Source organism: Sardina pilchardus, chromosome 4 (genome assembly GCF_963854185.1).
Source record: "Sardina pilchardus chromosome 4, fSarPil1.1, whole genome shotgun sequence".
In the NCBI taxonomy this organism is placed as follows: domain Eukaryota; kingdom Metazoa; phylum Chordata; class Actinopteri; order Clupeiformes; family Clupeidae; genus Sardina; species Sardina pilchardus.
Window position 1 is genome coordinate 18,368,593 of NC_084997.1, and position 22,586 is coordinate 18,391,178.

Sequence of the window (22,586 nt, forward strand, 5' to 3'; positions counted from 1 at the left end):
CATGCCAAAGAGCAGGCTATTTGTATATTCCCATCAGCCTGATATAGATGCATTGTTCAACAACTATTAACTGACAGGGAAAGAAATCAAGATGCTAATCAGTCTATATAGACATCTGAAAGGAAAATAGGGACCTAGAGACTTTCGTTGTGTGTGTGTGTGTGTGTGTGTGTGTGTGTGTGTGTGTGTGCGCGTGTGTTTTCCTCAGGATGAGTGGCCTGCGTGACGACGACAGTTATCACAAGTGGTGCCGATGCGGATTTACAGCTGAGGGAAACGGCTGGAACTAAACCTACTGTCTAACAACGGATTTTGCCAATACAACAATCGTGATCACACATTTCCAACAACAGACTTACCTGAAACGCGGAATGCAACACATAAAGTAATCCGATACACGAGGTTATTCTCACCATTCCATTTGAATTTTGGTTTGTGCAAGAATGTGCATGGGTATTACGTGGGTTTCAGAAGATGCTCTCAGCACTTGCTGTGTTCCACCTCTTCAGTCTCCGAGGGGTATAAAGTGCCATCAAATCCATAATGACATTATAACAAATGAACCGGTGCACTGAGCCACCCTTTAAACGCTCGTTTTTTATTTTAAAGATTATGGGTCAAACTCTTATAATCATATCTACGCACATAAACGCTGTCATTAGTGTTTGTTCACAGTACACTGTAATCCAATTTCACGCCATAAGGAACTAATGGCAATAGTGAAAGTTTAGCAGAGTGACTAGAATAAAGACTACGGGATTATACCTCTTATACCTCTAAACATTATTCGATTTTTTTTTTTAATTTCAAGATAAGTTTCTCTCAAATATTAAAATAGATAACCAGTGTCATATACAATGTTGAGATTGTCTTCATTACACTGCAAAATAATGATGATCAAATTATACCACAAGTTGCCAATGTGTAATCAATTAAGTGAACTGAATTCAAACCCAGCAAATTCATAACGAATGACTGAAATTATAAACAAACAAACAAAAAAAAAATATATATGTTTGTGGGCTATGCAAATGGTTTCATTCGCTGTTGTAGGCTATCGAATCCAGCCTGCCAAGTCGTTCTGCAGATCATAATCGACATTAGACCATATGCAATTAGTAAATTAAATCAATTGATCGATTATTAATTAACAAATGCAACAAGAATATTGGGTGCTATAGCAAACAGAGCCTCACATTTTAAATAACTTAATATTAAAGAACGGAAACGCGACATAAAAATATATAAACACGGGCAGTCCTAAACTAATTCATGAGCCTATAAAACGGCCCTTTCATTGTATTGGACAGCTATTCAGGCTATTGATTCAACTTATGAGTGCACTTAAACATAAAATAAGGCAGCAGCCCAGTCAAACACATTCAACTTCGCAGCAGGATGAGCGTGATTCGATACTGAGGGGATGCTATTTGCGACATGCATTTTAGCATCGACAGTAAAAACCCATGCAAAGGAGGAAATATGCACGAAAAGAACAATGCAAAAAATCCAAGCACTTCACAGGTAGACTATACTGACTTCCGGAAAGGTAAGTTATCTGTGTGAACACATGCGGAGGTCAGGTTATACCTGCGCGGTCCAGGTTGCAATATCTGGTCGATATCACGCAATGAAAGAGACAGGCCACCTGTGCACGCGTTCAAATGACTTAGCTTGTGAGATCACCTTTCGAACAGGGGAGACTACCTGTGCACCGCCTGCTATCTTATCGGCGGGGATCTGGATGTGGCTCCAGGTCTGGATGCCACGGGTCAGCTGATGACACCACACCATGTTTGCCCCCTGTCGTCCTCGTGTTAGGAAGTGCAGTGACACTCTCTTAAATGCTCAAAGGTCCCTCGCATATCTTGACCGAATATTTCAGATTCTTGGTTTAACTTAAAGCCTTTCTGTTTGATAATATACATAAACACATAATCTGGAGGTCTAGGATGTATGACTGGGCTATAGGTTTACCAAACGACACTCTCGCGGTAATGTTTCTCAATTATCCCTCCGCGTGAAGATAGGTGGCGTGTGTTGCAGGGTCTTGCGCCTCTGTATCACAGGGAATAAAGAGAGCGAAAAATGTCATTAGAGGAAGCGTAATACGTCAGTGCGTCCTCAGGTCTGTTCCGTGAAGTGGCTGCAAGAGATCAGTCCAAACCTGCCCATCAGGAATAACGGTCCCTCGTCAAGCTAATTCCAAGGCATACTTTTAAAAAGAATCCGCATCGCTTCATTACATTGTCGGCTTATTTTCTCCCATCTGTCAGTTTGGAAGATTACACAAACAGAAAAAAACGGGTAGGTGTATTTATTCATTTCTTTTTAACGATGTGTTAGTGACATTTCAGCGACAACTTGCAAAAGTTCTGTCTTGATGCGTTAGTGCGAGTAAAAAAGTTGCACAGACTTTCACCTGTGCGCAGGTACGGAAAGGTGTGCGATGCGCCCTTGGGATGTAGCCTACCTGAGCCAAGTTCTCGCTCATGTTGATTTTATTCATGTATCATCAGGCTATGCGTCAACCTTGATGATGTGCCATACGAATAGTCTAACTGGAATTATCGTTCCCATGCCTTTGAAGCCTGAACGATCCTCGTCGCCATTCCATCGCCCGTCGTTTCATCAGAACATGGAATTAATTAACTTGCTCAATTAAAGCAGAGGTCCTTGTGTATTTCAATGATGCCAAAGATAAAACAAATATATATATTCACCGTATAGGCTTTGTCGAAAAGATGAAAATGCTGCAGAATAATATCCTCGTATGAATGAGTAAAAACATTCAGTTTCAGCATCCAGTGATGACTGTTTAGAATCAGAATCACTTCTGATAACAGCTCTGTTAAGATGTTGAGTCGTCGCAGCATATCCAAGTATCCGCGAGACCTTTGGTTTATTTATTTGTTCGCCTGTCATGCCTCGTTTCCTATTCTGACAAAACAGAAGTGGAGACACACTGTTCTTAAAATCTTCACACTTTCAGGTTTGATGCGTTGCCTACTTTGAATCATCATTTTTCAAGATACAACATCTTCGACTGCCAGGTCATACAGGAACTTGGCATATAAACAACCGTTTTCAAAATTATGTATAGGCCTAATATCCTAAACTAGGCTGTTCATAACACCATATTCGGGGTAAGAATTACCAAAGACCCACGATGAAATTAAATTAAGTACTTCTCACGTCAGTAAAGTACTTCTTAAGGAGAGAGTATACTGTATTCTTATTTGTCAATTGCAAGTGGGGCATGGGAGGGGTGGGGGCGAGGGGCGATGATAACAGTTGCCTAAAAACTGTTTTTCAGATGTGTTGCTTAAGTTATTTGTGACACAAGGTTTGTGTCACTGTGACATGGAGGACTGCACATTCGCAGTTTTGTGAGACCCAACAATTAAATAATTTCAAGCGAGAACACAAAGAGATGAGGCACTTTCGATCTGAGCACTATACACAACAACAGTGAAACTTTTTAGTAAAGAAAACATTATAGCTGTTTTGCATATAGCTGTCGTCCACAAACAGCAAAAGTTCTGAAGTGTGCTTTTTTAAGACGCTGAAAAATATGTTTTGTTGCTCTACAGCGTGCCCGACACTGAGTTGAGCTATCATCCCGTACTGGGACTGGTATCAGAGGTGTTGATGTTGGTGTATGAGTGTCCGTCCCCCTACGTTTGCTGCTCAATGCACTGCCGCTTGTCCGAGCAGACACTTCAAAGACACAGGCGACGTACGACGGACGTGCTTCCTCCCTCACTTTGAACACTCCACTGTCGGACTCCTAAACGCGAACTTTTAAGTTAGAATTGACCATCCTCATAAAACGGAATCTATTCGGTCTGAGTGGACATTTGTTGCCGTTTTGTTTGGTTGTTAGATCCTACCGGAGGCTGCGTGCTGCGCTGTCTGGAGGAACGGAGCCCATGCGGACTGCTTGCCATCTGACCCGCTCTTATCAATGAAGCAGGAGAGCATGGCGGAGGGGCCCCGGTGTAAGAGGCGAAAACAAGCCAACCCAAGAAGAAAGAACGGTAAGTAACAGCAGTGTGTTGATTAAATGTGGTCATTTAGCTTACTGGCAAGGTACTGACATTGTTTACGCAGAGTCGCGTGTCCTCTGTCTTTCACGACTGCGTTAAGAGTTGACATCAAAAAAGCGGAAAGATGGGATCAAAAGTATAACGCTGAAGTTAATTGATACTGTTATACTTTTAAACATTTGAAAATGTTGATGTTTGTCACAGACTTGCTTCTAAAAACATGTTGACTAGGCGTAGGAAAAGTTTTGAAAGGGTGCCTAGACTACTTAGTGCGGTGTTCAAGGTAGCGCAAGGGCTGGAATAACGGTCCCAGATAGTGTTATTATCTTCTGGGCAAGGAAGGAAACCGTTATGTGAGCGATTGCGTGTTTGGATTGTGAACCTTTTCACTGTCATACAATACCGGTGGAATATGTCACACCGTTTTAAACAGTATCAGACTTTACAAAAATCCATTTTGCTATAGCTTCACTAACTCAGTCCTCAAAATGTATGACCCCTGAACAACTTAGACTTTGCGAAGGGTGTGAAGCCTATGGAGAGTGTCTCGCTGTCTTGTTTTCGTAATTTTCCTCATTGCTATGATTCATTCAATAAATTTTCCATCGATTTAAGGTAGATTGTTTGCGTGTATTGTTGTTAGTCTGGTGGTAGGTTGCATGATAATATATATATACTTTATTTTATTTTTAAAATTATTTTGCGTAATTGTAATATCTGGATAGATATGGATTTGAGAAATTTAAACTTTTATGTGCATTTTCTATTATGATGTAGTTTTACATATTTTTGTTTACAAAACCATAGATTTACGACACTTCAGATATGCTTTCATCATTGAGCAGTGGCTATTAAATGCATATCGTGGCGGTTCTGTTTCAGGGAGGCTTCGTTTACAAATGTATAGCTCGTCTGCTAAGCTCAAGGTGGTCATATCCCTTACTCAAAGTTTGTCATGTTTGACATAGGCTATTAGCGGCTGCTTTTTCAGTTAGGACTGTTCTGCAATCCCTGACCTCAATTCTTTATTAATGTATTGATTCATTAAAGTCGATAATTGTCTGTTAAAGAATATGTTAGGATTATATGGTGTCTGTCGGTTGTTTATTGTTGTTGTTGTTGTTATTATGTTAAGAATTAACCTAAAGTATTCAGTGGGGAAAGGACTATTAGAGTTATGTTTTGATATTTGGTCCAAGGAGAAAACAATTTAGTGTGTTGCTTTTTAAGCAAACCAAGTATATCGAGACACGTTCTCTCTTTAATTGGGGCAGGTTTTGGAGAAAGGTGTATGCTTACTTTTATTTAAAGTCGTTCGTTGTCAAATATGGAGAAACACGAGGATTTTCAAAATGTCGACGATTAATTCAACTTGCTGTAATGTGCAATAAGCCAGAGAGTTGTGAGTTAGGCTACTCCTGGGAAGGGTGATGTCGCGAAGTTGCTCTCATACAGTAGCCCATTTCGGGCCTACTGTCCGTAGGATCTGAAACATTTTTTAACTCATTTTCAACCTTGATACATTTAAATACAGCCCATGAATGTCTTAAATATTATCAGATGTATTCTACTGCTCTGTGATGATAGGTCTATCACTTGAGACCAATTGCTACGTCCCTACACATTCATATTTTTACAAATGATCAGTCTAAAGTTGTCAATGTTGGACCAGCCTTAAACGAGTGACATACTGCTGTTTGCAGTTCAGTTGGGTTGTAAAACAGCTAGCGAGATGTGTTGTTAGTCCGTTGCACTGATTGTTTGTGAAATCATTTTCACTTCAAGTGTAGGCCAAGTCTTTCCTGTCTTATTTTTGAAGGACTATACCGACATCAGAAAGGACATAGTTAGTTATAGTATTACATCAGAGGTTTTAACCCCCAACATTCGCATCCCTCTCCAATCTCCACCACCACACCTCACTCCCCAAACTCCCTCTCACCAGATCCGCCAGATCCGCCCCTCCTTTCCAGAGCCCGATGGGAGGTCACATTAGGCCCTGTGTGTAACTCGATATGCGCAAAGCTGCACGGTTGTGTTGTGGTTCTCAGTTACCCCCCCGCCCCCCCTCACCCCGCACATACACCACCACCATAAGAGCGGTGCGTCACGTCCAGCTGTGCGGGGTAGCTTGGCCTAGTACGCGGGCGCAGCTGTCAGAAACGCTCGGCTGACTTTGCCAAACACTCCGAGTAAAAATGGTTGGAGTTTTGCTACTTTGTCTTCTGGACGGTCTGTTTTAATGATAAAAAAAAAAACACAATCCAACTGTGGTTATTATTTGAGATAATTCTCAAATACTTATTCTTAAAATAAAATTCGACTATTTTATTATCTTATCTGTCATAGGTAAATTGATTCAGTTTAGAAATTAAGTTTTGTTTGGTTACAGTGGCAGGCTTGTTGACAAGCCTTTTTGTTAACATTTCCTGCACGCTGACATCTCTTACTTTTTCTGTTAAAGGAACATTGTGTGCTGTTTACTTGGAACTATTTGCAAGAGGTTAGCAGGTTCACGAGTGCCTGTAGACAATGGGATGGCATTGGAGTGTGTCTCATTGACATGCTCGTATCGTCAGCGGTACCAGGGTGTCCAGTGCGCCATTTCTGTCACATTTCTCACAAAGGTGCCATTGTACCCAGCTGCTGAGGATGATACCTTTCATAAGACTCTTTTCTAGTCCCCTGCTCACGACTGTGGGCACAGGACTATGTATCTGATAGAGTTTTAATTTCATTTAAATGTGAATTTAGCAGATGAAGTCTGCTACTGACAGCTTGTTAGGTTGTTGCCATTTTCACGGCAGCGGAAATCTATTTACCCATGGGTACATGCACATTTATGTGTGTGTATGTGTGTGTGTGTGTGTGTGTGTGTGTGTGTTTTTAAGCACGCACACACACACACACACACACACACACACACACACACACACACACACACACACACACAGCCAAACTGGTTCTCCTTTGGTATGATCTTCACTTTCGCTCACATCAGTGCTGACCTGAATGCCTTTCATATCTGCTGCTCCACTGTGCCTCACTCACTCACCCACCCCATCTCTCCCTCCCCTCCTCTGTCTCTATCTCTTCTTCCCTCCCTCCCTCCCTCCATCCCTCTCTCCCTCCTCCGCCACACACCCCCTCAGTAAACACCCCCCGAGGGCAGAACAAAGAAAAGGAGCTCCTCTCCTCCTTCTTAATCACAATTCAGCCCTTTCACTGCCGCCAGGCCGCTCTCCCTGGCTTTCAGCATCCCAAAGCCGGAGATGAAAAGAGGGAGAGAGAGAGAGCAAGAGTGAAAGGAAAGAGTGAGGGAGAGTGACAGAGAGAGGGAGAGAGAGAGAGAGAGAAAGAAAATGGAATGGAGAGAGTGTGAGTGTCTGAGGGAGAAAAGAGTGGGAAAAATTGATTATGTTGAGGAGGACAAAAAAAAAAGTTGCACAGAAACACAGATTGGGATATGAGTGAGTGACCGATAGACAGATAGACAGATAGACATGAAGAGAACGAGAGAGAGAGAGAGAGAGAGAGAGAGAGAGAGTGAGAGAGTGACATAACTTTCCCTTTGCCAGGCTACTTCTGGTTACACACCTCCCTAAGCATAAACGACTGGCCCCAAACAGAGGAGCAAGCCCTGTCCTAATGGACAGATAGTGTTACTGGATGCCATTCCTGAGCGGCAAGCAGCTGAGTAAGAGTGGGTGTGTGTTTGTATGCATGTATGCGATTATATGTGGGTTTGGTGCGACGGCTGCTTGGATTGCTAGAGAATCTCAGAGAGAAAGAGAGAGAGAGAGAGAGAGAGAGAGAGAGAGAGGACAAATTGAGAGAGGCAGCAAGAGCGGGCGAGTGTGAGAGAGAAGGGGTGACAGAGAGAGAGAGAGAGAGAGAGAGAGAGAGAGAGAGAGATGAGCAACAGATTGTTTGATGGACTGAAAAGAAATATCACAAGTGCCTGAGAGTGCTTCGATTCCATTCTGAGAGCCATGGAATAGTTGGTGGCAGGTGTAACTGCTTGTTTGCGCCCATGTCTTGCCCCCCACTGCCCCCCCTCCCCTCCCCTCCATAGCTGTTGGCTGCCTAAGGAAGCGTGTATCACCGCAATAGCGCCACAATATTCGTCAGTGTTTTAAAGATCACATAAACGATGTGGTCAGCAGGGCAGAAATACTTAAGTGGACACTCTCTCACACAGAGATTCAGTCACAGGGTGTTTTTTTTTTTCTCCCTCCCGAGGTTGTTCATGTGTCACTTTTGGTCAGTGCGTTCAGTGTGAAAACATGACAATAGCCGATCGTCAGGGGCGGAAAAGCCTGCGCCTTTGTCTTGGCTGACGAGACATACCTCATTGTGTGGCGATTCCCCTCTCCTTTCTCCTGCACTTCAATAGGTCAGGGATCTCGAATGCAAATCTACAAAGTCAGGCTAAGGGAGAGGGAGAGAAGAAAAGAGGGAACAGAGAAAAGGGAGAGTGAGAGAAAGAGGAGGATGCCGTCGTTTTTCAAATGTGCCATGTGATATGAATGCCAATTTTTTTTTTTGTAGCCACCCACCCCTCAACCACTCCCTACCCACCACACACACACAGACACACATACACACACCCACAACTTTTTTTTTGTCAAGAAAAGAAGATTATCCATACACCTTCATTCAACCCCTCCCTTCTCAGCTAGCCCAAGCTGTGTAGGATTTAGGCCGATTTACTTCAGCAAACACCTATGGACATTGGGAGGGGACCAGCTTTGCTTGGGAAGAGGGGGCCCTTTGTTTGGTGGGGTGCAGCAGGGCCTAATGCTCCACAAGACGGACGCATTATTACATTAAGCTGTGTGCTGGTGGCCCGGGGAGGCCTGGTTAAAGCTGCACAATCTGCTATCTGCGCGAGCAATAGAGTTGTCTCGGCTATATCACACTCTTAACATATGAGCCCGACTGTTGTGTGTTAACATACACGTCAGAGCAGATACACGGTCCAGTCAGTGGTGGTCAGAGTCGATCCACTCGAGCCGACGTGCAAACAGACACGTACGTACGGGTCAAAAAGTGTACAACTGTGGATTCTTTTTTTCTGAAAAGGGGGAAAAATGAATTTGTTTGTTTAATTTGTTTATTTTCTGGTGTGGTGTGTACGTCGGGTTTGAGCCTGTTGAGAAGCTGCTGGTGAGCTGTCGGCCTGATGAAACCACCCTGTCGACTTTGGCGGATGGGAAAGCATCAGGCCACAGGGGGAATGCCATGTTTTTATTTGGAGTTAAGCTACATGAATCCCATCCCCCCATATCTCCCGCCCTCCCTCTCTCTCTCTCTCTCTCTCTCTCTCTCCCTTCCCTCCGTTCCCTCCGTTCCCGCCCTCCCGACCCCCCCCCCCCGACCCTGTTCAACACTAGCGCTGTGAGCTTTATCCTGTCCGTCCGTCCCCCCAACATCTGTCATTGCGGAGAGCAACTGGGGGAATGCCACCCGGGGCTGCGTTAGTCCTGTGTCACTTGTGACTAACTGGGCATTTCACCATAGTAACTCTCCCCTGTGCCTCCATCCTACAGTACCTCCACCCCCCAACCACGCTCACTCTCATCAGCACAGTAGAACAACTAGTGTAGTGGTGGCAGATTGTATGTGTGGAGAGACTGGTTAACATCCCTCAAACACACACACGCACACACACACACACACACACACACACACACACACACACACACACACACACACACATTGTACTTGCTCAAATGTTAGAGGCTCAGCCACTAGTACAGTATCTCTGCAGTAACATCCAGCCTGTATGTGTTTATCTCTTTATGCCCCAACCGTTCTCTATGTGTGTGTGTGTGTGTGTGTGTGTGTGTCAAGGTGACTGACATGGCTCACGGTACATTTCTGTGTCTCTCTGCGGCTCGTCTATCTGTCTCGTGCTCTCACTGTCTAAGCATGCGCACACATTTTCTTCATGAGCGCGCCCTGGAGTAGCGGCGTGACATTTTGTGGCGCCGCGTCGCCGTTAGCCTAAACAGCGAGGATTTACCAAGGTCAATAATGAGGTATGTCACTGGAGGCCGCAGAAACAACAGGCCCAGTGATAATGAATAGGACTAAGGTTCAGCTCTGTCACCAGGACTCTGGAGTGGGGTGGGGGGTGGGGTGGGGGTGGGTGGTGTGTGGGTGAGGGTGTGGGGGTGGGGGTATCAGAACACACAGCATTGCAGAGCAGGGGAATGCCTCGCTAAGGGAGACTGTCATTTTTTGGAAAGGCACACTGCTTTTGGATTGGCCGAGGCGGGGAATAGGAAAGCGAAACACACAGGTTGTTAGCTTCTTGTGGTATGCACATTTGTCATAGTTGGACAGGAGTCTGTTTTGTGTGTGTGTGTGTGTGTGTGTGTGTTTGTGTGTGTGGATATGTGTGTATCTGTGTGTGTGTGTGTGTGTGTGTGTGTGTGTGTGCGCGAGAGAGAGAGTAAGAGCGAGCGAGAGAGAAAGTATGTGTGTGAAGCATTTGTCATTTTTTCCCTCATTTCTTGGCTGAATTCAACAGCACAGCTTTGAGCGAGGCAACTATTTTCACCGGCACACACGTACCCACACGGACACACACACATACTCATGCACACACACACACACACACACACACACACACACACACACACACACACTCACTCCCTCACCTCCCTCACTCACTCACTCACTCACTCACCCACATGGATATGCCAGTTTGATTAGTGCATCACCTCCGGCAAGGTCATAGACACATGGAACAATCAATAACGGATCGGTGGATTAAGGTGTCATGACATCTGTGGGTCCAGACCTCCTGCGTATGGGTGACTGCCTCCTAAAGCCGGCCCTGTTGACAACACTCCTGTCAGATGCCCTGTTCTCGTCCCTTCCCCTGGCCGCAAACCCCCCCCCCCCCCCCCCCCCCGCAAGCCTGTTTCTGATTCCCCCTCCCACCTCTGACACTGGTCACCTGGGCCTGGAGCCTTTGGCCCCGGAAAACACAGTACAAGGGGAAGCCTTCACTTTGCCCCTTTCTCTTGATGCGAGGGCAGATAAAGACCTGATAGGGCCATGTTCAGGTAATTGGAGCCAGATTGCTCGCACAGATTAGGCAGAGTGCAAGGAGTCCTCTCTTATATCAGGGCGACAGCACCAGAGGTATGGAGCTATTTGACTGGATGGATTTTATGTAGCGAAACGCTCGCGCTCAGTGGCAGAGGTGGAGGAGGAGGAGGAGGAGGAGGTGGTAGAGAAGCTGGCTCAGGCAGTAATTGTATTTGGCATATTATTGAAACATTCACTTAACCTGAAACCTGTTTAAGAGCAGAAGTGAATTGGAAAGGACTGGTACTTAAAGTCAAGTAGGGAACAAAAAAAAAAGGACACAGTCAGTGAGTAGAGCCAAAGAGCGGCTCGGAAGAGAGGAGGCAAAGAGTGGCTTATATGTGTCAGAGAGGCGACAGTGTGTGGTACCCATCCTGCACAGGCAAAGCAGCAAACAGGAGACCCTATACAGTACGTGCTGATACTGTCACAAGCAAACACCAGACTCAGGTAGTGAATATGTCAGCGTATTAGTCACTGCCACAGAATTCCTTACTGTCTAACCACCCCTTTTTTCGTGTCTTTTTTTTTTTTTTGTCGATGCAAGACCGTCCTGGTCAGCTAGTCACGGCCTGGAATGCTATCCTGCGAGCATGTTTTGGTACAAGAGCATTCTTTACTCACAGGAACGCACGCACGGCCCACACTCCCTCACATTTTCTTTTTCTTTTTTTTTTCTTCGTTTTTCGCTTCTGCTGCCTCAATTGAAAAAAAACAAAAAAACAAGCAAAAAAAAAAAAAAAGGCCCTCCCGAGGAGGCGACAGTAGGGTTCCAGCCGAAGGATCACAGAGTGGACTCGCCTCTCTGGTCGCAGGTCCCAGCAATTAAAGTAATGAGGAGGCTTTTTTTTTTTTTTCGCTCGCTGCTCCGCGGAAGCCAGGCCCGAGTGCAGTGCTGACTCGCCGACTTCCGACTCCGATAACTCCCGGGCCCGCGGCCCCCGGGCAGGCAGGCGAGGCATGCCTGGCTCCTTATCGGGGAGGATGTCCTGTTCTCTTTACATTCCTAGGCTAAATGATCCTCTTCCTCCGAGCGAGAGAGACAGAGAGAGAGAGAGAGAGAGAGAGAGAGAGACCCCTCTGCTCTCAAGAGCAAGCATGCTCGCTGGAGCTGATGCTCCCCTTCAAAGTTAGCCCACACAGAAACAGAAAAACACACCACGCTTCTTTCACCTCTTTTTAGGCTTTCCCTTTTTTTCTTCGTAAATTTTATATTTATTTTTTTTTTTTGGAGGAGAGGCCATTCTGAATGCTAGTGTTGCTGCTGAGCTGATGTTAGACCTGGGGCTCACTGAGACTCTGTTGATGTGTCTCTCGCTGATGCTGCAGAGGAGGTCCTGACCTATTTGGAAGACACTGTTGTCTGCTAGTGGGGGTGTCTCTGACTCAAATACGACAAATGTCTTTCCATATTTGTGACTTAACAACATAGCTAATGAAACACTTTATGAGTAAATACGAGTGTCCGACCACAAAAACAGTACAGTGTGCAGTTCGAATGCGTGTAAGCTTATCTCGTTTTTAACAGGCCATTGGTCTAACTGTGGTCGTGGGTACAGCTATGGCAACTGTCACCCTCCTCTACCACTTGCAGTCAAGTGGAAGGTGTTCGCCCACAGGCAGGAAAAGGAAATCTGGAGTGCCATGTGGGCCACCCTTCCAGATGGCACGCTGTCTCAGGCCCTACAGTACCTCTCAGGCGGGCAAATCACAGGTCTTAATGCTATCGCTTTTCAACTTTTACAATGGGGCCAGGCTCGTAATTACCAGTGGCGGCTCATTTGCGAGGCCCCGCCATAAAGAAGTGTTCCTTAGCAATTAAAGCTAATGAAATATTCATGTGTGGCACTGGCCCCTCCATCCCAGCTAAAATGAGTAAGCCACACTTAATGTGCTTCCCTCCCTCCCTCCCTCCCTCCCTTCCTCAGACCAAGACAGAACTGGATTTTCATTAAGGGAGCTGCTTGGCGTGTCTGTTCTTAGTGCTCTCTAGCAATCAGCAATAGTTGTAGTGATAGGTACATAAGATCATCATTTAAGTAATAGCTTTCATGTCTTTCATGAATTCTGAAGTGTGTGTGTGTGTTCCCTCTCTGAAGTGTGTGTGTGTGTGTGTGTGTGTGAAGTGTGTGTGTGTGTGTGTGTGTGTGTGTGTGTGCGCGCACTTGCATATCCTGTTTTTATATCAGAACTGTACCTAATAGATAACAATATTCAGAGAATGTCATGAAGAGTAACTAGAAAGAGATTGTGGAAGATGATGACTTCTTTGAAAGTTGCCCTTTTGCGGTGCACCATGCACCATGTTTCTCTCCTTTTCAAAATGAAATAACCAGTGAGAGATGAATACAATATAGCTCATATTTACAAAAGAACACCCAGGAAATGGTTCTTCCTCCTGCTCTGATTTAATTTTGTGAATAACACTTTTGTTAAAGGCTCGAGATACTGTGCTGTCGATGCCACAGATTGATTCCGGTCAATACAGACTGGTCACATTTTTTCAGTTGATGCCACAGAAATGTGAAATGTTGCCAATCGGTTTGTGCGTGGGTTACGTCACCATTCCCCCAAAGGCGAGGACCGGGAAAGGGACATCCTTTTCTAAATGCCTCTTTATCTGTTGTTGTCTTTATGTCTCTGTCTACAAGCTCGGCTATGAGAGCAAGCAGCTGTTCCACTGCAAGGCTGAAAACTCCCCCTCTACCTCCGCCTCTGATTCCGTCTCCTCCTCCTCCTCCTCCCACACACACACACACACACACACACACACACATACATATGCGCGCGCGCACACACACACACACACACACACACACACACACACACACACACACACACACACACACAGACTGAGTTTGCGCATGTGATGTGCTGGAACTGATGGGGTGAGGGATGTCGGCAAGTTGTATTGAGCCTAAGTGGCGTAACGGTGAAGTTTTGTTAAGCCGTGGACAAAGAGCCGGAGAGACATGGGATGACATTGTTTGTGTGAATATAAACATTACGTTTAAAGTGTAATGAGTGTGGTTCTGCCAGGTTCAAATCCCCAAAAAAGACCGATCGTATCGCACTGACATCCAGAGATATCTAGCCCACAAAAAAAGAGCATTAGTATTTCTATCACTTGTTATTGTCACTTCACTTAATACACAAACTTCACTAGGTACCTAGTGATAAAATAAAATAAAAAATCAGCATAATTTATTACACTCTATTCTAGAATGCCCCCCCCCCCCCCAAGACCTTGAGCCATCAACCTGACATAACCAGTGGAGCGACTCATAAAGTGACTTGTCACTTTGTAGGTTTGCACTGTGGCGGAGTCCCACTTGCATTTCAATGAGGTATTCTTTTGCTCTCTCCTTGCGGCTGGCTTTCCCACGCATGGAGGCCTATCAGTGGAGCACCTTTCGCTGGGCTTTGTGAGAAGTCTCGTGCATCCTCCCCTCTCCGGCCCGGCCGTGTTTGCAGTTGGATTAGGGGGGCAGAGGGGTGGGTGGGTTTGGGGTTGTGTGTGTGTGTGTGTGTGTGTGTGTGTGTGTGTGTGTGTGTGTGTGTGTGTGTGTGTGTGTGTGTGGAGGGGAGGAGGAGGTGTGTTAGAGGGCTCAGGGCAGCTGAGCGAGAGGTAGCCATGGGAAGGGCCCCCCAATGGCGTGGAATGCCGGTGAGGTCAGAAAGAGGAGGTGGAGGGGGTGGAGGTGGTGGTGGGGGTGGAGGTGGTGGGTGGTGGTGGTGGTGGCGGCTGAGGGGGAGAGTTTGGGCAGCCTAAAGGAGCTCTCCGGGGATGGAGCAGGTGCTTTTGTGCGGCCCGTCAAGCATCAAAGACGTGACAGAGCTGAAAAGGTTAGCGCCGCCGTGCCAAAGCGCAACACCCCCCTACCCCCCACCCCCAGTCCAACTCCCCCCTCTCCTCTCCCTCCCTCTCTCTCCTCTCCACACACACACACACCTCCCCTTCAACCCCCCCCCCCCCCCAAACTCTCTCTCTCCCCTTTGGGCTGCTCTGGGCCTCTGAGTGGGTGCAGGAGTGACTGGCCGTCACGGGCTTCCCATGCCCCCCCTACCATTCAGAGGTCACTCTGAGCACCTTTCATGGGCCCTGGCCTTGTTTTCAGACTCCTGCTTTCTCCGCTTCACCTCCCCGACGCTCCCAGGCCACTCCGTCCCCCCCTCCACCCACACACCCCCACACCCCCACCCCAACCCCAAGCCAACCAACCCCCAGCCAGGACCCTCAGCCCTAACTGCTCAGTGCCAGTGCATCATTAATCCCGACACTTGTTGGGTTTCCCAGTTCACCTGTGTAATATCAATGTGATTTCATGACGGATGATGAGACCCAACGTCGGTAATACACCATGTGCATATGAAGTGTGTCTGCAGCTCAGTTCATGGCGATGCATTCTAAGCCATTCGGGTGTGTGCTGGATAAGTATTCATAGAAGTTGTAGAGGTGGAAAGCGTGACTGTTACTTTATGGATGGCACCATATTGTAACCTACTTTTCCATTGTAGTGGCTACTGAACAAGTCAATAAACCCAGGAAGCCATATGACCAACAAAAAAAACAGCAAAAAAAAAAAAAAAAAAAAAACCTTTAGCAACAAATTGTTGTGCTTTTTCTTTTCACTGTCCTTTCTGGGACCAATGGCTATCCCCCCTGTTTGTCTTTCTTCTTTTTCCCTCTCGCGCTTGTCCTGGATTGGTAACAGAGGAGGAGGGAGCGTGGGGCTTTAGTTGTTGCAGGTTGCGTCATGGGACCTGCGGTGTCCCCTTTTGTGCAGCACGTCAAATGTGGTTAACATGCGGCCATTTATCCCCGAAGCCCCCTGGGTGTACAATGGCCTGTGTGTGTATGTGTGTGTGTCTGTGTGTGTGTGTGTGTGTGTGTGTGTGTGTGTGTGTGTGTGTGTGTGTGTGTGTGTGTGTGTGGGTGTGTGTGTGTTTGTGTGTGAGCATGTGTCTGTGTGTGTGTGTGTGTGTGTGCAGAGAGAGGTGGGGGTGGTAGAGCGGTGAGCTTAGTGTCAGAGTGCTTCCATTCTCTCCCTCTCTTTCCCTCTCTCTCTCTCCCTCTATCTCTCTCTCTCTCTCTGTCTATCTTTCTCTCCCCATGCCCCCCCACCCTCCCACCCATCGTTTCTCCTCTTGGCTGCACACAACCCCTCCGTCATTGTTTCGTTTTTTTTTCAGTTCTCCCCCCTGAGGTGCTGTGTTGAGTGAGTGGGTCAGGCGGCATCTGACAAGGTGCTTCAGAATGTCGTGTGCGCCCGTGAGATAGATTGTTCTTTGCAAACGTAGTGTCACCAAACAGACCATCTATATTGGCTGATTAAAAAAAGGTGTACTTATACTGTGTCTATATATATATATTTATATGTGTGTGTGTGTGTGTGTGTGTATGTGACACAAGTGTCAGTCACACTGTATCATCACACAATCTAGTGCTTTCTTGCTGCTTAAGTGAAAGGGTGGTGTAGATATCAGATCTCTGTCGGAGAGAGTGGCCCAGAGAGTGCACTATAGCTAGAGCTGCTGGCTGCAGAGACAAAGGAGATTTCAGCATACTCAAACGTCTATGGCACTCCTTCCTCTTTTGTCTACAGCATTGCTGAGGAGAGAGGGGCTTTTTTTTGTGCCACAAGTACAAATGAACACTCTTAAATAAAAAAAAATAAAAGCATGTAGGGGGGAAAAAAGCGCAAGTCCTAAGTCATTGTGAATATACTTGTCACTTTGTGTTGAGCTTGCTAGAAATAATGGCCCCTTTCATAGAGCACCTGCCAATAGGCTGAGCATGCATGCATTTCACAGGTAACAAGATTATCTGGGACAGTGATTGATTCTTTTGCCAATAGATTACTTTGAAGGAGTTTGAGAAGGGGCTGCACCTTGAAAATGAATTTAACGCACACGGAACAATACAAATAGAATCTGTCGTGTGACATGCTTAAATGTCTATTTCTGATTCTGCTCTTTCTTTATGCAAGTTTTGTCAATGTCGCTGAGTTAGAAGCAACAGGTGTAGAGGAGGGTTAAAACTTCATTGGGCTTGAGTGCTCTTGCATTCATACTCCCATCAAATGGATTTTTTATTGTAATCACATGAAAATATGACTAAAATTGGGGCTTCGGGGGTTTAGACAGTTCTGCATGAGACGCAATCAGAGACATGCTGTTTTTATTAAAATATTCCGTTATTTGGATTGTCTGAATTGCCAAGCAATAAAACTTTGTGTACTACATGCTGTCTCGGAACGTCTCTCTCATTCTTATTGAAAAAGAGAAGGCCATTTTGACGAGTCGAATGGAGGCAGAGTGTGGCGAGAGCCGTTAATGTGCTGTACACTGGCCAACAATCCCTCATTTTAACTTATTCATGGAGGAATAGTTTATATTAACCGAGCCAACAAAAGCTGCATTCTAAAAAAGTTCCAGGAACCTCCCTACCAAGCATGAATGTTATCTAAAAATATGTTTGTGTTAGCATTTTTCCCTTTTCAATTGTTGTTTTGTGCATTTGTGTTTTTTTTTTATTCATCTCCCTCCCCTGAAATGACGGCCCGGAACGCTGTCAACACCATATCTGCGCCATATAAACATTGTCCGTTTGCCAACTCCAAAATCTTATTTCCCATGACTTCAGGGCCATACTATTTCATTGGAGATTCAAGGCTCAAACTACTAACAAAACTAACATAAAACAATCTGTACTGCATAGAACGGGCGATATCTGGGCAGCTAACAGTTCCATATATTATCAAATGAACATAAACAGACATAAGGGCGCTTATCATTTTCTAGTTCTGGTGAGGCCCTGTTATTGTTGAATTATACATCGAGGGGCTTAGATTTAGGATGTGTATTCTGTGCTGTTTTTTTTACCCTGGAGTCTTTCTGAGGGTTGTTGCATGTAAAGTTATAATGTGCAGTAGAAACATGTTTGATTTACCCCTTTTACTGAACAAACGATGGAGAAAGAAAAAGAGAGAGAGAGAGAGAGAAAGAGAGAGGAAGAAAGGGAGGAAGAGAGAGAGGTAGAAGAGAGAGGAGCACTGCAGTAGTTGCATGTGAGCGTGCGTGTGTTTTAAGAGTGCAATCTAGCTTACACTCTCCATTCCTTGTAATTAGCGAAAGGCTTGGCACCCTCCCTTTTTCAGAGGTTATGTGATAACTACACCTCTTCGCGAGGAATGAAGAAAGGTCTGCTTACGTACTCCCCCCAAAAACGTTGGTTGGGGTGGGTGGGTGGGGAGGGGTAGTTGGTCGGTTCGGTCAGACGTGGGCCTGTCCAAAAAAGAGAGAAACCTAAAATAAGCGCACACTGAACATGAGCCAGCACCGCATGTGGTAAACCTCCTGCTCTCTCCCCGGCTAGCGGAGGCAAACGCTAGTCCTTTAGCGCCAGCTCACTTTCTGACCCGCTCTCTCGGTATTGTTTTCCTGCTTTTCACTTGACTCCTTGTCCCTCCTGTTAGTTGAGGACGCTCCTTTCGCGCTCAGTCAAGTAACCCCATTTTCTCATAACACACGGCCTGACCTTACCAGACTTGCAGAGTTGTCTGTCGACAGTCGGGGGGTGGGAGAGGGGGAGTGGGGGAGAGGGGGAGAGTTGGGGGTTGGTGGTTGGGGGGGGCGGTGGTAGTCGAGAGGGAAAACTGAAAAGATGCGCAGAGAGAAAGAGAGGGGGCGAGAGAGCGAGAGTGAGGCTTGCATAGCGGAGTACCGACGCTGAACCGTTTTCACCTGAAAAGAATGGCCTCGGCCAGACCCCCACGTCCTAATGAGGCTGCGCCAGCTCTTGCCGTGGGAAAAGAGGCACAGCGGCAGAAATAGGTGACCCACTAGGCTCGGGGGTGGGTGGGGGGCCGTGCCTCCTGTCTATAGGGAGTCTTTTGTCTGCACGTCTGGGGCCGGGGGAATAAATGAGACCTGAGCGTGGTGATGTATTGGTTTAGACGAGGGGAGGTAGAGAGAGAGAGAGAGAGGGAGAGAGAGAGAGGGAGAGGGAGATCACAATCTATCTCTGACTAATCACTGACTTGAGGCTCGTGAAAGTACTGCTAACTAACCTGATCCTAAAGGCGTCAATACATATGCATATACACACAAGTTATATAAGAGAGGGATGCAGAAACACACAGACACACACACACACACACACACACACACACACACACACACGTGTGTGTGTGGGCTTGAGAGAGTGAGTGTGTCTGTGTTGGTGTATCACTCTCTTACATATATTGCAGGACATCTGTTCTGTCTTATTGTCATGCATTGTTGAAATAACACCAACGGAAGAGACAATACGAATGTAAGTAAATATGACAACAAAAATCCCTGTGAATCAATAGGCCCGTGTGGCAATTGTGCACATCAGCCCAACTCACCCCTTGTCTGGCTCCAAATCTAGGTTAAATGCAAATTGATCCTTGTAATACCAGACAGTAATTAACATGTTACTTATGTATACGTGCACCAGACCAGAAGGTAATTCATTAAGACCTGGTTATGTCTACAGTCGCCATTCAAATCAATTGAAGGAAAACTAATTATTTTTCTCTCTCTCTCTCTTTTTCTGACACCCCCCACCGTCCCCCCATGCCCCCACTGTCCCAAGTATGACAGCGCAGACTCTCCGGAAATTAGTTTCTGTACGATGCCTCTCGCCTCTCAGGCTTTCCTGTATGTGAGACAGAAGCTCAAATAAAAAAAAAAAAGCAAAAAAAACAACAACAACTAAAAAAAAAACACACATACATGCAAAAATATCACATGAAATTAAAAGAAGAAGTGTGAGTGCTGAGGTGTTAGCGAGCAGCAAACAAGCCTCAAACATCTACTTGGACAAGCATTTCACCTTTTTTTCTCCCCTCAACAGCATCATTAATAAGGCTATGTGTTTAGTGTGTACTTTTTTGTATGTATTTACAAGAAATTGTGAGCTGTTTATAGCCCCTCTCACCCTTCAAAAACCAAATGCAAATGTCTAACGTACGTCCTTCTCTTTTCTTCTCTTGGGTGCTGATGACCTGACGTGTGATGGTGGAAATAGGTAAGAGAAACGCTCTATCTAGTACGATCTGCTCGTGCAACAGAGAACTGGCCTCTTTAGTGATATTAAAATAGGTTGGGCTGACTATTAGTCACAGTTTTTTTGTGTGTGGTTTGTGCCATACTTCTCACCTCTGTGTCAAGTTCAATTTAACTCTTAACTGAGAGACAAGTTGGTTTTCACTGACAATCACCCCTTTTGTCATTTTATCCGTCATCATAGTGCAATCTGATAATAAATTCATAAACAATTAAAAAAAAAAACAGTGCTCCCCTTTAAAAACACATCGTCCCATTTTAATTGTTTATAAGTCAAAGAAAATCAAGATTAATTAGAAATGATCAATACCTCATGCGAATTTAGGTCACATACAAAACCAAAAATGCATGAGTTTATGTTTTCCCATTTCTCAAAATCTACTGTATCCCTCTTGTTGTCGTTGCACCTCAACAGTGGCTTTCATATGCAAGCTTCGCTTCCAGGCACTGTGGCTTGGGTGGGTGAGCCTCTTGGATTCAGGATTTTTTTTTCTCTTTTTCTTTCTTTCATTTCTCTTTGAAAACACTTACATCTCTCTCCAGAAAATGCACTGGGGTGGCTATAGATGGCACAAAGACCGAAAAAGACCTACCAGAACGCCATGAAAAAGGAGAAAAAGCTTAGGAGGGAGCTTGATACTGATTTACAACCCATAATCAAAGACTGCACCATTACCATTTAACCATAATCTACTAATGATGATGAAGATGGTGATCATGGTAAATAGACGTATATACAGTATATATATACAGTATATATATGTAGAGAGAGGCTCCGCAATATCCGAGTCTCATTTAGTCTCATTTAGAGTAAGATTAGAGGGCCAGTGGTTGCCAGTGCAAATGTAAACATAGGCATTTCGAGGGTGCTATTTCTGCACACTTGTGTGTTACTTTAATTCTCGGAGGTCTGTGGCAGTTAAACACCTATGCCACAGGAGCTGACAGCATGCACTATTTTCAAACAGTGTGATGAGCTCAGAGAGAAAGAGATGGGGACTAAAGGCACTGCAAACACACAGCTGTACTCTGTGAACACACCTACTGAGTTCCGTTTGCTCGAACTTTGCTCTTTTCAGCTCATCGCTACGGAGTACAATAGAATGGAGAGCCGGGAGAGAAATGTGTTTTTTTTTTTTCTTTCTCAAATATGGCCGCTTATAACTCAAGAGAGAATTGGCGTGGAGCTGACCTCGTCTGTGTGACACGGTTAGATGGTGCTGAAGTACAGTCAACTACAGCTGCTGATCATTGTTTTAGTGTGAGGGGGTGAAGAGTGAAACCTGAGAAGAGTTGTCCTCAGGAATGTAGCACGTTAAGAACCCCTGCTGACGTGAAATCAAGCCTCACACGACTGCTGTGTGTGTGTGTCTGTCTCTCTGTGTGTGTGTGTGTGTGTGTGTGTGTGTGTGTGTATGCTTGTGTGTGTTTGTCTGTCTGTGTGTCTGTCTGACTGTCTGCCATCGCAGTGCTTGCCTGTCTGGCTGGGCGAAATATAATATGGCACATTAACCCCAATAACACAGCATCATGCTTTTTCATCCACATTTGGAGAGAAGGCCGTGTGTGTGTGTGTGTGTGTGTGTGTGTGTGTGTGTGTGTGTGTGTGTGCGTACATTCTCTTTCCCAAACACTAGCACAGCGAGGCACCTTAGAGCAGGAGACCCTACTACAGGCTTTACCGGAGGTCAGGCAGGCAGGCAGTGGGCAGTGGTTGTTATTGAGCGGCAGCGGCTAATTCAAGCCCATTCTCTCAACAATGAAGTGAGAAGTCCCACCAGAAGAAGGTGCGGCAGGCAGAAGGGTGTGTGCTATGGGGCCGCCAACGCAGCCCCCCCCCCCCCCCCCCCCACACACACACACACACACACATACACATTACACACACATACTCACACACGCACACACAGGAGACAGACCTCCCTGGCGCTCACTTCAAGTCTGAAGTGCACCTTGAGTGGGGTCGGGGAAGACGGAGTCGGGGCTTCGAGAGGGTTTAGCGACGTCGCTGGTGGCGTGCGGCCCAGTTTAAAGCTTTCCTTGTCATTGGGAAGGTGGGGGGTATGGGGGGGGGGGGTGAGGGGTAAGGAGTAGGGTGGTGGGGTGGTTGGGTGGCTGGTTTCCATTTTCAAAGTGTTTATCCCACCCCCTCCGCTCCCCTCAACCTTAGCCGTTAGAGCACGGGGGCGAGCGGTGCGTCTTTGAAAGGCAGCAGTGGAGTGGGGAATGCTCTGTGTAATCTGCTCGTAATAGAACGATTTATTAGCTTATTTACTCCTGCGCCTCACACCTTCTCCCCCCACCTCACCTCCTCTAGCCCCCCCCCCCCATGTCCTC

The 22,586-nt window shown here is 45.9% G+C and overlaps 1 protein-coding gene across 1 annotated transcript in view; it reads left to right on the top strand.

The window, feature by feature from the left end:
- Positions 1 to 3,424: 3,424 nt before the first annotated feature.
- zeb2a (zinc finger E-box binding homeobox 2a) overlaps positions 3,425 to 22,586 on the top strand; it is a 51,100-nt gene continuing 31,938 nt past the window's right edge. The window contains exon 1 of the mRNA XM_062533656.1: positions 3,425 to 4,040. Within this exon, the coding sequence (XP_062389640.1) occupies positions 3,968 to 4,040 (73 nt within the window). The 5' untranslated portion in view covers positions 3,425 to 3,967. The remainder of the gene's footprint in view (positions 4,041 to 22,586) is intronic.